Source organism: Aythya ferina, assembly GCF_964211825.1.
Source record: "Aythya ferina genome assembly, contig: HAP1_SCAFFOLD_29, whole genome shotgun sequence".
Classification (NCBI taxonomy): Eukaryota; Metazoa; Chordata; class Aves; order Anseriformes; family Anatidae; genus Aythya; species Aythya ferina.
This window is the reverse complement of record NW_028181463.1, coordinates 782,984-798,540: the sequence shown is the minus strand read 5'-3', so window position 1 is coordinate 798,540 and position 15,557 is coordinate 782,984. Positions and strand designations below refer to the sequence as shown.

Sequence of the window (15,557 nt, the reverse complement as noted above, 5' to 3'; positions counted from 1 at the left end):
GTACTCCCACGTCCTTCTCTGCCAGGCAGCTCTCCAACCACTCATCTCCCAGCCTGTAGCTCTGCTTGAGGTTGTTGAGCCCCAGGTGAAGAACCCGGCACTCTGACCCCAGAAAACAGAAGAGCAGGGAGCAACCTCTTGGCTGTATTCCGGGCAGCAGCTTTGGAGAGGTGTCCAGGCTTCTGGGTTTGCCCTGAGGAAGACCCTCCTCTTACTGTGGTGCTTGCAGAGAGGCAGCTGTGACCCAGGGTTGCACAGTGCCTGCTGCTGCCTGCAGTCACAGGGATGCCACTGCAGAGAGAACAGGACTGTCACCAAGGCCTATGAGATCTGACTGCTTATCCGAATAAAAGAGCACAGGAGAACACACTGAAAGCCAAAAGAGAGCAGCAGTGACAAGGCCACGTCCTGCTGCTGGCCATGGCCATGGCTCCAGAGAAGCAGCAGCCCCTACCCAAAATCCATGTAGCAGCTGGGCTCTTGGCCCAGAGACCCTCCTGTGTGCTGGGGCTGATCCCCCAGCTCCAGAGGAGATGGGAAGAGATTGCAGCAGATAACAATGTAGTTCTGTTTTTTTGTTTTGTTTTGTTTTGTTTTGTTTTGTTTTGTTTTGTTTTGTTTTTATTTATTATGTTTCTCTACATAACCTGCTTCTTTCAATAATTAGATGACTGGGTCACTATAAATGAAAAAATAGAAATAAGAAAATCAGGTAGCAGGTTAAGGATAACATAATTTAAATCAAAAGAAAAAAATTGTAGAAAATATTGATAGAGAAATATAGTAACAAAAATTTTCCTCACAGTTCCTGAAATAATCAGGGAACTCACAAACATTATTGATTGCAAAGAAGCATGTATCCAAAGAGTTTCCTTACTGCATCCTTGAACTCCTGGTTCCTCATGCTGTAGATGAGGGGGTTCACTGATGAAGGAACAACTGAGTAGAGAACTGACACAATAAGATCCATGGATGGGGAAGAGATGGAGGGGGGTTTCAGGTAGGCAAACATGCCAGTACTGATAAAGAGGGAGACCACGGCCAGGTGAGGGAGGCACATGGAAAAGGCTTTGTGTCGGCCCTGCTCAGAGGGAATCCTCAGCACTACCCTGAAGATCTGAACATAGGATAACATGATGAAAACAAAGCAAAGAAAGGCTAAAGAAACACTAAACACAAGTGCCCAAACTTCCCTGAGAGAGGAATCTGAACAGGAGAGCTTGAGGATCTGTGGGATTTCACAGAAGAACTGGTCCACAGCATTGCCGTGGCAGAGGGGCAAGGAAAATGTGTTGGCCGTGTGCAGGACAGCATTGAGAAAGCCACTGCCCCAGGCAGCTGCTGCCATCTGGGCACAAGCTCTGCTGCCCAGGAGGTTCCCGTAGTGCAGGGGCTTGCAGATGGCAACATAGCGGTCATAAGCCATGACAGTGAGAAGGTAATATTCTGCTACAACCAAGAAAGCAAAGAGAAAGAGTTGGGCAGCACAGCCTTGATAGGAGATGGTCCTGGTGTCCCAGAGGGCATTGGCCATGGCTTTGGGCAGAGTGGTGGAGATGCAGCCCATGTCGAGGAGGGCGAGGTTGAGGAGGAAGAAGTACATGGGGGTGTGGAGGCGGTGGTCGCAGGCTATGGCTGTGAGGATGAGGCCGTTGCCCAGGAGGGCAGCCAGGTAGATGCCCAGGAAGAGTGTGAAGTGCAGGAGCTGCAGCTCGCGCGTGTCTGCAAATGCCAGCAGGAGGAACTCACTCACTGAGCTGATGTTGGGCATTTTCTGACATTGAAGAGTTGTCTCTAGAGAAGCAGAAGGCAGAAAAAGTTTAGAAGACAATTCTCTGAGGAAAACCTACTACAAGCCTTAGAGCACTCTCATCTGAAGCCTCTCTTTGCAAAAGGAGCTTTCTGCAGCTCCATCGCTTGAGTCCCAGCTGATGCTGGGTGAGACTGGCACTGCAAGCATGGATTGCTGGGGACTTTAGAGGTGTCCTTCCTTCTCTGAAGCAGTCAGAAAGTAGGAACAAGGGGGAAACTCAAGTTCAGTCCACTTATGAGATCCATGAACTTTGCAGGGTTGTTGCAAAAAACACCTCCAACCGCATTGTAGAGCGAGTCAGATTTTATTATGCTTAGTAAAACAACCACACTCTTGCGTTTCCAAAGAAGTGGAGACAGCTTAAAGCAAAGAAGCCCCAACCCCAGTGCAGATGGACAGAATCCTCACCTTATCCCCAAGTGCATGAGCAGGATCTCAGCTTTTCCCTCTTCGCAAAGGCTGCAGAGGCCTCACTCCAGCTGCCCACAGACAGCCATCCAGCAGCACAGACATGTTAGTACAGAGGTGTCTTTTCTTTGAAGTATCTGGATAACACAAGGATGCCTAGACAGAGCTGCATCCTGCGGGAGAGAAGAGTGTAGCCCAGGACGATGACCCACGGACAGAGCTAGATATTCGCAATCTGGGGTGTCCCAATACCCAATCTGCATCCCCTGCAGTGTCTGGAGGAGACTTGGACACCCAACTCTTGGCTAAAAAGAGCAGCTGGGTTATGACACTCCAAGGGGCTTCTGCCAGACTTTCTCACCTTGCACTGCAACCCAGCAGGACTCTCAAAGCCTACTGCATTGCCCACTGCCCTCCCAGAAACAAGACCCAGCAGGAGGAGACCCTTCCAGGACCTGCAGCTGCATGGCCCTGCAGACAGACACTCACCTTGTCAAGGGCTGTGCAGGTTTCTCCTGCAGGCAGCTCTCAGCATCCTCCCACTGCCAACTGCCTCCAAGCCCTCTCTCCTTCTCTCCTCTCTGTGTGCCAGCTGCGGTCAGAGCCCCCAGTCCTGCTGCACTGTGCAGAGGAGCTGCTCCTGGCCACAGCTGTCTCTCTGCAACAGGATCACTTTTGAAATGAGTTTTCCCTGTCCCGCGAGCCCAGCCCAGCTCAGCAGCACAGCATCAGCCCAAGGCACTGCAATGATCATCCTGGGGGCTTTGCTGATGAGCCCACAAACCTCAGGCACTCAGACACAATTGAAGACATCTCTCCAGAAGTCCAAGTCAGAGGCAAGTTTCCTGCAGTGTCCCCCAGAGGGCCAGCACTCACACAGCCTCCCTTGGAGCTCATTAGAGCAGAACCCTGGAGGCAGTGAGGACAAGGAGACAAAGGCAATGTGAAGGTGACACTGATGTATAGGAAAAGTGGATGTGTGTCACCAAGAACAAGGGCCAGGCCCTGACATCCATCCCATTTTAAGGGGGATCCTTTCCCTTCACACCTTGCTCAGGGCTCTTTGTGGGGCAGTAGGAGATAGGAATGTGCATTGCCAAGTGCAGGAGAATGGTACAACCCCTGCCTGGTTCATGGTTGGGGGCGAGGAGGCAATGAAGCCCTGGTGCTTTAACAATCAGCTGTCTCCTCCTAGGCCTCAGTGGCAGAGACAACAGCCATAGCCATGGACACAAAGACCTGAGTCCTGTTGAGACTTTCAGCCTTGCCATAGCCCTTGATCCTCTCCACACCAGGCTGTCGTAGGGACTCCTAGACCTGTATGTCTTTTCCTGCTGGCTGCAGACCCTCTTCTGTGTAGTGCCACACTGGATCTCTGAGGAGTCTGATAACTCAGATCTTCTTGGTGGCCATGCTCCTCGTAAGGAGCTCTGTGGGAAACTGGCCTAGCTGCTGCTGAGCAGGCACCACTGCTCATATGGCATCCCTCGTGGTGCCCAGGCCCTCCTCCTCCTGGGCACTGCTCACTCATCAGGCTCCCATTCTGCCCTGATGTGTGGGGTTCCTCTTCCTCTGTTTCAGGACTGGGCACTTCTCCTTGTAAATGCCAAGAGGTTTCTGTAGGCAAAATCCTGCAGTTTCTCAAGGTTGCCCCACACTGATGCTCCATTCTGTCAGCCCTTCATGTCTACAGGCAGACAGTTCAAACTTTGCGTGTGATTGTGCTATCTTTGAGAAGACAGCAGCATCAGGAAAGTTTGGATAATACAGGAGTAACCAGTTGAATGGCATTGCAGCACAGAGCCACAGAAGAGAATGGAAAGCTGCCAGGTTCCAACTCTTCTGTGTTTCCTTCTCATGAATGCTGTCAGTTTGTCTGGAGCTGTGTCCTGAATGTTATGGGGCTGTGCAGGTGAAAAATAGAAGGGCCAAAGCCCAGCTGGAGGTCAATCTCTCATTGACTCTCAAAGACAATGAAAAACTGTTTATAAAAATACTATAAATAAAGGAAGATTAAGGAGAACCATCATCCTTTATTAGATATGCGGGAAATCTGGTGAAGACCTCGAGATAACGTAATGGATGAGGTACTTAATGCCTTCTTTGCCTCTGACTAGATCAGCGAGACCAGTTGTTCCACTGGACATTTATTCCTCCTCATGGCCATTGCCAACATTCCTGGGCACACATTTTGGCAAGTTTTTTCTCTCCTGCTCTTTCCTAATATCACAGAATGCTCCATCAAGGTGGAAACCACTCCTGAAGTAGGCATCCCAACCCAGCAGGCTCCTTGCGGCCTCTCAGCCAAGCAAACACAAGTCACCTCAGCAGCAGCTTCCAAGCCAGGGGCCTGCTGCTGGCCTTGCGGCTTCTTGGCTACACACAGCCAAGCCTTGTGCCTGCTGCTGTGCAGTCATGGACTCAGGCAGAAGGGACAGGACAACCCATATGGGGGGCTTCACACACAGACACACACACACACACAGAATTTCTAGGTTGGAAGAGACCTCTAGATCATCCAGTCCAACCTTTGACCTCTTTCTGCCTGGGTCCTCCTGGGTCTGGAGGCAGAGGGGATCCCCCAGTCAGCATGCCAAGCAGGTGGCCAGGCTTCTCCTGTCATCCTCATATTGGTTTTCTTATTGGGATCAGCTTTCTGATGGCTTTCGTGATATCAGAGTATCCGTCTCACTCTGCTGGCTACTCTGTTCTTGAGACAGAAGTAGTATTGTAGTCAGTAGGGAAAAGGACACCCATCTCAGTTCACCACATTGCTCTCATCCCTTGATTTCACCCATGTCTCCTCAACCCTCACCAGCTGTTCCTTGAAACATGAAGCCATGGTCTGATAAGGGGGTTACTTTTGGCACCACAGCACGACCCTTTGAGGGACATTTCTTCCTCCTTGTAGCCAGTGCCAACCTTCCACAGCACTTTGTTGCATTTTTTTTTCTCTCCTGCTCTTTTCTACAACCAAAGAAAGCTCCATCAGGTTGGAAACCACTCCTGAAGTAGGCATCCCAACCCAGCAGGCTCCTTGCGGCCTCAGCCAACCAGACAAAAGTCACCTCAGCAGCCATGGGACTCCACCTCCAAGTCACCTCCAAGCCATGGGCCTGCTGCTGGCCTTGCAGCTTCTTGGCTACACACAGCCAAGCCTTGTGCCTGCTGCTGCCCACTCATGGACTCAAGCAGAAGGGACAGGACAACCCATATGGGGGCCTTCTTTCTGTCTGGGTCCTCTGGGGGTGTAGGCAGAGGGGATCCCCCAGTCAGCATGCCAAGCAGGTGCCTTGTGCTGGCCTAGCAGGGCCACTGCCAGATGTCAGCCCAAAAGTGCAGCTCCCAGGGAGAACTCAAGGCTGACCTGCCACCTACTTCAAGCAGAAGTGACCTCACAGTCCCTTTCTGTGACACATTCCTGGTGCTGCCTTATCAACTTTAAGGGATGAACAGATAAATGGGATGCCGTTGTGGGAATCTATTACAGACCACCCGGCCAGGATGACAATGCCGATGAATTATTCTTTGCAGAACTAAGAGATGCCTTGAGATCAACTCCCTTGTCCTTATGGGAGATTTCAACTTGCCCGACGTCAACTGGGATCACCACACAGCTGACACAAGCAAGTCCAGGAAGTTCATAAAGCACCTAGATGATCTCTTCTTGGTGCAGGTGCTAAGGGAGCCAACTAGGAAAGGTGCCCTCCTTCATCTGTTACTGGAGAACAGGGAGGGTGTTGTGGGCGATGTGGCAATTGGTGCCCGTCTCAGTCATAGTGATCATGAAGTGGTTCAGTTTAGAATTTATGGCAACAGAAGGAAAACTGCCACCAGTATTTCAGCCCTGGATATGGGCAAAGCAGACTTCAGGCTGCTCAGGGAACTAGTCAGCAAGGTCCCCTGGGTAGCTGCTTTTGAAGGCATTGCCGTCCATCAGTGTTTCAGGTCAATCTTTAAGCACTGCCTCCTAAAAGCACAAGATCAGGTTATACCAAAATACCGGAAGGCAGGCAGGCGGGGCAGAAGACTGGCCTGGCTGACCAGGGATCTTCTACTGGAGCTTAGACAGAAAAAGAAATTGTATGGCTGCTGGAAAGAGGGTCAGGTGATGAGGAAGGAATAGAGGGATGCTGTTCATGTTTGTAGGGAGAAAATTTGTGGGTCCAAAGCCCAACTAGAGTTGAAGCTGGCCATGTTTGTGAGAGACAATAAAAAAGGTTTTTTTTTAGATAAGTTAACAGAAAAAGGAGAACCAAAGAAAACATAAGTTCGCAACTTGACGGGGAATGTCTCCTCACAGACAATGATATAGCCAAAGCAGAGATGTTTAATGCCTTCTTCACTGTCCTTGTTTCAGTTAGGACGGAATTAATTTTCCTCCTAGTAGCTGGTAGCATGCTATGTTTTGGCTTAGGAAGAGAAGAGTGCCAATAACACATTGATGTTTAATTGTTGCAGAGCAGTACTTACACCAAGCCAAAGACATTTCAGCTTCTCACTCTGTCCTGCCAGTGGGCACGTGGAAAAGGCTTTGTGCCGGCCCTGCTCAGAGGGCATCCTCAGCACTGCCCTGAGGATCTGCACATAGGACACCGCAATAAAAAGAAAGCAACCAACAACTAAACAAGAGCTAAATGCAATAAATCCAACTTCCCTGAGGTAGGCATCTGAGCAGGAGAGCTTGAGGATGTGGGGGATTTCACAGAAGAACTGGTCCAAAGCATTGCCGTGGCAGAGGGACAGGGTAAATGTAGTGGCTGTGTGCAGGAGAGCATTGAGAAAGCCACTGCCCCAGGCAGCTGCTGCCATCTGGGCACAAGCTCTGCTGCCCAGGAGGCTCCCGTAGTGCAGAGGCTTGCAGATGGCAACGTAGCGGTCGTAGGCCATGACGGTGAGAAGGGAAAACTCTGCTCCGACCAAGAAGAAAAAAAAGAAGACCTGAGCAGCACATCCTCGAAAGGAGATGGCTGTGGTGTCCCAGAGGGCATTGGCCATGGTTTTGGGCAGAGTGGTGGAGATGCAGCCCACGTCGAGGAGGGCGAGGTTGAGGAGGAAGAAGTACATGGGGGTGTGGTGGTGGTGGTGGCAGGCTACGGCACTGAGGATGAGGCCGTTGCCCAGGAGGGCAGCCAGGTAGATGAGGAAATGCAGGAAGAGCACGAAATGCAGGAGCTGCAGCTCGCGCGTGTCTGCGAATGCCAGCAGGAGGAACTCACTCACAGAGCTGCTGTCGGGCATTTGCTTGTTTTGTGTATGTTTTCCTGCTAAAGGAACAGAAATAGAGTGATAATATATCAGGATTATCTGAGAAAAAACATTTCATTTTTTCAGTTAAACCTCTCAAACCATTTGCCAAACTGCATGTAGAGAGTTGGCAGATCCCTTTCCTTCATTGGTTGCTCCTTCATTTGTTCTCTGCTTGTGTCTCCTTGAGCTGCAGGGCAATTGCACTAAGGAGGTTCTCCTGAGAAGAACCTGGGCACTGCTGAGAGCAGAGGAATCCGGGCTCAAAGTGCCAATCTCCTGATTCTCTGAATCATGCAGCTGGCATGGCAGCACTCAGCATTGCGGGACTTCATTCAGGCCACGATAGGCCTCTGTTAGTGCACTCGGTTGCTGCTATACTGACTCAGGTGCACGGTTGTGGTAGGGATTGTCACCAGCTGTCCTTCAGTCCTCATCAACCCCACAACAGTATAATGTCCTCTGTCTCCAAGGCAGCTATGCCAAAAGCCCACCGATACCCTTTTGGGTCCCTGAAATATCTATCCTCTCCTGAAGCAGTCTCTTCCAAGGATGCACAGAGTCTCTCGGCCAGTGCCAATAACGTTTTTGCCACTCCTTCCCACTTTGACACACTTCAGCCTCCAGTACAGTTCAGTGTTGGGATCCCCCTGTCACTCCAGACATACAAATGGGTTCGACCCTCTGTAGCTTGATGGCATTAGGGTTCACTGTGCAGTGGTGCCCACTAGCTCCTGATACTTCAGTGGGACTGATGCGCAAAGCCATCGAATCCCCACAGTCCAATAAACCCGACTGTCCCCTTCCTCCCCCTGGCTGGAGGCACAGCCCCTCTAGTCCTGCTCATAGTATTCAGTACTGTTTCTGCAGGACAGCCTGCTGGAAATTGGAGCAGCAGTTCTCTAAGAACCCCTTTTAGTGATTGTTTTTCCTTGCCACTCACACACCTGTGGCTCTAGGCTGGAGGTAGATTTTCCATCCCACTTCCTCATGTGCTCTCCATGGTCACACCAGTAAAACCACAGGGTGGCACATAGTGTGTGCCCACCATATCTACCTTCCTCCCCTCTAATTCCAGGGAGGGGCCCTGTTTCTCCCAGCGCCAGAGCAGCATAGGGATAGGGATCGCATGATTAGTGATGCTCTTATGACTTCTTTCTCTTCGTCCTCCTACTCACATGATGGCCCAGCTTTTCTGAAGCCTGCCTCGTCTTCTGACTAACTGACTTTCACATCCATTGTTTTTTCTTGCATATGGGAGCAAGTGATACAGACAGAGCTTGGTTTTCTGGCTCAGACATAGGCCCCAGTAAAAGAGCTGGAGTTGCTGCAGGGCATTTTGCAGATGCTGTAGTAGCTGCAGGGTCTGTCAGAGAGGTTGGAGTGACTGCAGGGCTTTTCACAGAGGCTGGAGTGGCATTGATTGTGGCTCTGTAAGCACAGGCCAAGACCCAGCACACTGCAGTGGTATGTGTCTCTTTCGAAATGCCAGGGTGATAACACCTCCTTTTCAAGCATTTAACCATTTTTTTTTTTTTAGGATTCTGCATTTGCTCAGGGTGAAGTTCCAAAGTTCTGGAGGTGCTGACTGCTGTAGGTGCCTGCCCAGATCCTCCCTCACTCCCTGCCACTCCAAACTCTCCTGCCACCAGACAGAAATCTGAATGGTATTCTTAAGTAGTCCTGAAACACATTCAGGAGACATAACAATAGGAGCGTGCTGGTTTGACCATCCCAAGGATATTCAAAACTTTGAAGAGCCAGTGTAAATAGCCTGGAGGAGAAGGTTGAGGTGAAAGTGAAAGGGAGAGTGAACAAGTGGGGAAAAGTGACCTCCCCAGTGTCCCCCATGGCTTGGTTTCCTGAGGAGAAATGGTCCAGAGTGTAGTTCTTAATAGTTTCTGAGAGATGGCTTCCAAGGTATCATGGTAATGGCAGTGCTGTGTACAAGTACCAGATTAGTCTCAAGACCAGGAATTTTATCCTATCATAAGCCAGTGTTACACAACACATCAAAAGAATAAACTTGACGCAGCCATCAGAAAAGATAAACAGCATGACGGGGGAGACATACAGTAAGTAATGTGCTATGCAACACAATTTTGAAATTTAGCACAACAGATCTGAGCTTAAAAGAAAAAGAGAGAAAGAGAAAAAGAAAGAGAGAAAGAAAGAGAGAAAGAGAGAGAAGGGAAGGAAGGAAGGAAGGAAGGAAGGAAGGAAGGAAGGAAGGAAGGAAGGAAGGAAGGAAGGAAGGAAGGAAGGAAGGAAGGAAGGAAGGAAGGAAGGAAGGAAGGAAGGAAGGAAGGAAGGAAATCAACTTTGTGATCACCAACTATTAAAATCAACTAATGCTTATAATAGCTTTCTTTTAACATGCTGTGGTCAGATCTGCCATTTGCTCAAAACTTGTGCTCCATGTTGGGCACCAAAAGAGTGTGGTTTGACCCGGGAGGCAGCACAGCACCACACAGCCATTCCCTCACACACACACCCTGCTACACCCCGAGCAGATGCAGGAGAGAATGAGGAGGGGAAAAAAGATAAAATACATAAATAAATAAATAAATCATGGATTGAGGTAAAGATAGTTTAATAGGACAGAAAGGGAAGAGGAATAATATGAGCAATGATGATGACAATCATGATGGTGATTGCATGTCCCACAGTAGTGGTACTCCCTACCCTGGCCAGCCACCCCATATTGATTGTTCAGCACGACGTCGTGTGGTCTGGAACATCCCTTTGGCTTCTTGGGGTCAGCTGTCCTGCTTCTGTTCCCACCAGCTTCGCATTGACCCCCAGCCCTCCACTGCTGGGCAACAACTAAGCCATCAGTGTGTAATCAGCATTCTTCTCATGCTGAATCCAAAACACAGCTTCATACCAGCTCCTAGGAGGAAAATTACCTCGATCCTAGCCAGCTCCAGGACACCCACAGACTAAGGGCATGATATCCCTCTGCGTATATCAACAGAGAAAAGGTGGTTGTGCTTAATTGGAAAGTACTGGAGCTGAGCATGATGCAGATGGTATGGAATATGGGCCGGATATTGTCCATGTGTTGTCTGGGAGAGACTTAATTTCCTTCCTATTAGATGATACAGTGCAGTGTTTTGTAAGTAACAGCATGCATGAGAAGGAGGAACAGAAAAAGAGGAATCTGGCAGCCTTCTATCCCACACCCTTCAGTGGTTCTGTGCTGTCATTCCGTTCAACTAGTTACTCATGTATTATCCAAACTGTCCTGCAAACTCCTGCTGCCGTTGCTTTGTGAGAGACAGCACAATCACAGTGAGCCGTCTGCCTGCAGACATTAACAGATAACAGAATGGAGCATCTGTCCAGGGGAACCTCGAGAAACTGCAGGAATTTGCCTACAGAGACCTCCTGACATTTACAAGGAGAAGAGCCCAGTACTGCACCAGAAGAAGAGGAACCCCACACAAGGGGGCAGACTGGGACCCTGCTGAGTGAGCAGTGCCCAGGACGAGGAGGGCCTGGGCACCACAAGGGATGCCACACGAGCAGTGGTGCCTGCTCACCAGAAGCAAGGCCAGCTTCCTACAGAGCTCCTTATGAGCAGCATGGCCACCAAGATCTGAGTTGTCAGACAGTTTATATTCAGTGAGACAACCCCCCCCAGAATTGTATACAGGTACAGGGAAAGAGGTACAGGTCTGGGATTCCCTAGTGCAGCCAGGTGTGGAGAGGATCAAGTGCTGTGGCAAGGCTCAAAGTCCAAAAAGAACCCAAAACAGGTCTTTGTATCCATGGCTATGGCTGTTGTCTCTGCCACTAAGGCCTATGAGGAGACAGATGATTGTTAAAGCACCAGGGCCTCATTGCCTGCTCACCCCCACCCATGAACCAGGCAGGGGTCGTACCATTCTCCTGCACTTGGCAATGCACATCCCCATCTCCTACTGCCCCACAAAGAGCCCTGAGCAGTGTCTGAAGGGTAAGGATCTCCCTTCCCAGAGGACAGGGGTCAAGGCCTGGCCCTCATGCTTGGTGAAACACATCCAGTTTGCCTACACATCAGTGTCACCTTCACATTGCTTTTGTCTCCTTGTCCTCACTGCCTCCAGGGTTCTGCTCTAACGAGCTCCAAGGGAGGCTGTGTCAGTGCTGGCCCTCAGGGGGACACTGCAGGAAACTTGCCTCTGACTTGGACTTCTGGAGAGATGTCTTCAATTGTGTCTGAGTGCCTGAGGTTCGTGGGCTCATCAGCAAAGCCCCCAGAGGGGTGATTGCAGTGCCTTGGTTGGGCTGGTGCTGTGCTGCTAAGCTGGGCCGGGCTCGTGGGACAGAGAGAGCTCGTGGCAAGAGGGCCCTGGTGCAGAGAGACAGCTGTGCCCAGGAAACAGCGCAGCAGGAAAGAGACACAGAGGCACAGACACAGAGAGAAGAAAAGGAGAGAGGGGCTGAAGGCAGTTGGGAGTGGAAGATTCTGAGAGCTGCCTGCTGGAGAAATGTGCACAGCCCTTGACAAGGTAAGTGTCTGGCTGCAGGGCCATGCAGCTGCAGGTCCTGGAAGGGTCTCCTCCTGCTGGGTCTTGTTTCTGGGAGGGCAGTGGGCAATGCAGTAGGCTTTGAGAGTCCTGCTGGGTTGCAGTGCGAGGTGAGGAAGTCTGGCAGAAGCCCCTTGGAGTGTCATAACCCAGCTGCCCCTGGTCAGAAAAGAGCCAATCGGCTAAGCCTCCACCAGACACTGTAGGGAGTACAGCTGGGATACTGGGACACCCCAGCTTGTGGATATCCAGCTCTGTTTATGGGGCATTCTCCTGCATTGCAGGCTACTCTCCAGCAGGATGAAGTTCTCTTGTGTCATCCTTGTGTTATCCAGGATCCCGAAGAAAAGGACACCTCCTTGGTAAGACCATGTCTGTGCTGCTGGATAGCAGTCTGTGCATAGCTGGAGTGAGGCCTCTGCACCCCTTGTTAGGAGGGAAGAACTGAGATCCTGTTCAGTCCCGTGGTGACAAGGTGAGGATTCTGTCCAGCTGCACTGGGACTGGGACTTCTCTGCTCTCAGCTGTCTCCGGTTTCTTCTCAGGGAAACACCACAGTGGGATGGTCCTACAGCTCTCAGAGAGGTGACAGGGCAGCTGAGAACACTGGTGTTCAGCAGTGGCATCTGCAGATCTGCTCTGCATTCAGATGAGCTGTTTGCAACAGTACTGCAAATCTCATTGTCCTGACAGGTGGACTCCATGTCCCCCATGTTTCTGCCTCCCTCCTGCTGCACAGAAGGAAGGACTCCTCTGCAGCCCATAGCAGCTCCTGCTCCAAGTGCCACTCTAAGGCAGCACCAGCCACAGCTCAAACAAGAGAGATTCAGAACTGGTCTCCTGCAAAGCAAGAGGCTAGGCTGGGGGGTACTCTAAGGCTTGCAAGAAGTATCCGCCAGAGAAATGTGTACTAACTAAGTTCTGACTTATCCTCTGCAACAGAAAACTGTGTCCAATGTCAGAAAATGTCCAACATCAGCTCAGTGAGGCAGGATGAATGCCAGCCTCCTGCTGGCATTCGCAGACACGCGTGAGCTGCAGCTCCTGCACTTCGTGCTCTTCCTGGGCATCTACCTGGCTGCCCTCTTGGGCAACGGCCTCATCCTCACTGCCGTAGCCTGTGACCACTGCCTCCACACCCCCATGTACTTCTTCCTGCTCAACCTCGCCCTCCTGGACCTGAGCTGCATCTCCACCACTCTGCCCAGAGCCATGGCCAATGCCCTCTGGGACACCAGGGCCATCTCCTATCAAGGCTGTGCTGCTCAACTCTTCTTTTTTGTCTTCTTCTTTGGTTCAGAGTTTTTTCTTCTCACAGTCATGGCCTATGACCGCTACATTGCCATCTGCAAGCCCCTGCACTATGGGAGCCTCGTGGGCAGCAGAGCTTGTGCCCAGATGGCAGCAGCTGCCTGGGGCAGTGGCTTTCTCAATGCTGTCCTACACACATCCAACACATTTTCCCTGCCCCTCTCTCGAGGCAATGCTGTGGACCAGTTCTTCTGTGAAATCCCCCAGATCCTCAAGCTCTCCTGCTCAGATGCCTACCTCAGGGAAGCTAGGGTACTTTTCTTTACTCTTTGTTCAGTCTTCGGTTGTTTCATTTTCATTGTGCTGTCCTATGTGCAGATCCTCAGGGCAGTGCTGAGGATGCCCTCTGAGCAGGGCCGGCACAAAGCCTTTTCCACGTGCCTCCCTCACCTGGCCGTGGTTTCCCTCTTTGTCAGCACTGCCATGTTTGCCTACCTGAAGCCCCCCTCCATCTCTTCCACATCCCTGGACCTGATAATGGCAGTTCTGTACTCGGTGGTGCCTCCAGCACTGAACCCCCTCATCTACAGCATGAGGAACCAGGAGCTCAAGGATACAGTGAAGAAAATCTTTGGATACACTGTTACAGTAATATTCCAATAGACCTAACTGTACTTTTAGTTTAAAATGTGTTTATGACAATCTCATATATTTTTTGTATTTCTATTTCTTAATAATAGTGCTTCTGATTAATTTTTTTTTCCCAGCCTCCTACCTTTTAATTTAATTTTATTTATTTATATATATATATTATGTTATTTTCTCATGTACATATAGAACCAGGCTTCCTGTTTAGATACAGACAATAAAGAAATAGAAATTCTGTTGAGTCCATGACTGGACAAAAGAAACAGAAAAGAAAGAAGAAACAGAAATTCTGCTGACTGTGGGATCCCCTCTGCCTACACACCCAGGAGGACATGGACAGAAAGAAGGCCCCCATATGGGTTGTCCTGTCCCTTCTGCTTGAGTCCATGACTGGGCAGCAGCAGGCACAAGGCTTGGCTGTGTGTAGCCAAGAAGCTGCAAGGCCAGCTGCAGGCTCATGGCTTGGAAGCTGCTGCTGAGGTGACTTGTGTGTGCTTGGCTGAGAGGCTGCAAGGAGCCTGCTGGGTTGGGATGCCTACTTGAGGAGTGGTTTCCACCCTGGTGGAGCTTTCTGTGGTAGTAGAAAAGAGCAGGAGAGAAAAAACTGCCACAACGTGCACCTTGGAAGTTATGCACTGGCCACAAGGAGGAAGAAATGTCCCTCAAAGTATATTGCTGTGGTGCCAGAAGTCAACTAAAGAGTGTGATCAGATCCTAGCTTTCTGTTTCAAGGAACAGCTAATGAGGGTTTGTGAGACATGGGTGAAATGATGGAAATGCTGGGATGAGAACAAGGTGGTGAACAGAGATGGGCGTCTGCAGACTTCAAGGAAATAGGGCAAAAGTAGGATAGCACAGGAATGCCTGCAGAGGATAAGGCAGAGGGTGCTGGTAAAAAGGGAAGGCCCCAACAGCCCTGAGGTTTTTGTTCCTTTGTCTGATGAGGACATGAGTAGTCATTGCACTGGAGCCTCATTGCCTCCCTTAAACCTGTGCAAATGGAGGTGTTATACCATTGTTCTTCCCAAGGCATCACACTGCCCACCACATCCCACAGATCCCCTGGAAAAGCCCTGAGCCAGACATGGGGTACAGGATCTCGCCTCCAGTAGCTGGGGTCAGGCCTTGGCCCTTCTGCTTCGTCAAAGGAAACCAAGACTTTTCTCAGCACACTGCCTTTGCCTGTCAGCAATCATGGCTTCCAGTTATGTGCCCTAACAAGTCCCTGGGGAAGTTGTCTTACTAACAGCCCTCAGTGGGGCCCATTAATACTCCAAGTCACTTTGACTTTTCCTTCTGACTTTACATTCTTAAGCAATTGCATCGCTCTCCTCTCTGAGGAGTTCCATGGTATATTTTGGTGCACAGTCCATGAAGCTCAGTACCTGAGCTTCATTGACTGTGCATGTAAATACACCATGGAACTCATTAAATTGAAGAAACTCCTAAGATCTCTTCAATACTTTTCTTCATGACTTCAAAACTTGTACAGCTAATTACAGAGCTTGTGTGATATTCTTAAGGAAGAAGATTTCAAAAAGCACCTAGTACATATCTTTTCTTGTTTTAAAGGCTAAATTTTGCTGCATTTGAGTTTTCAGCATCATTCTTCTATTGCTATTGATCCACGGAAACTTCTTTGGAGACTTCAGTAGGGAGCAGAGAAAAGCAGAGTC

General features: G+C 50.1%; 2 protein-coding genes across 2 annotated transcripts; one reads left to right on the top strand and one right to left on the bottom strand.

Moving 5' to 3' along the window:
• Nucleotides 1-835: 835 nt before the first annotated feature.
• Nucleotides 836-1,771, bottom strand: LOC311428043 (olfactory receptor 14A16-like; the record flags this gene model as incomplete). Its single annotated transcript, XM_084539605.1, has 1 exon — nt 836-1,771. One exon carries the CDS (start codon nt 1,769-1,771, stop codon nt 836-838), a length of 936 nt encoding a protein of 311 aa, XP_084395731.1.
• Nucleotides 1,772-12,975: 11,204 nt separating this feature from the next.
• Nucleotides 12,976-13,896, top strand: LOC311428042 (olfactory receptor 14C36-like; the record flags this gene model as incomplete). Its single annotated transcript, XM_084539604.1, has 1 exon — nt 12,976-13,896. The coding sequence occupies one exon, from the start codon at nt 12,976-12,978 to the stop codon at nt 13,894-13,896; it is 921 nt and encodes a 306-aa protein (XP_084395730.1).
• Between the last annotated feature and the right edge of the window lie 1,661 nt (nt 13,897-15,557).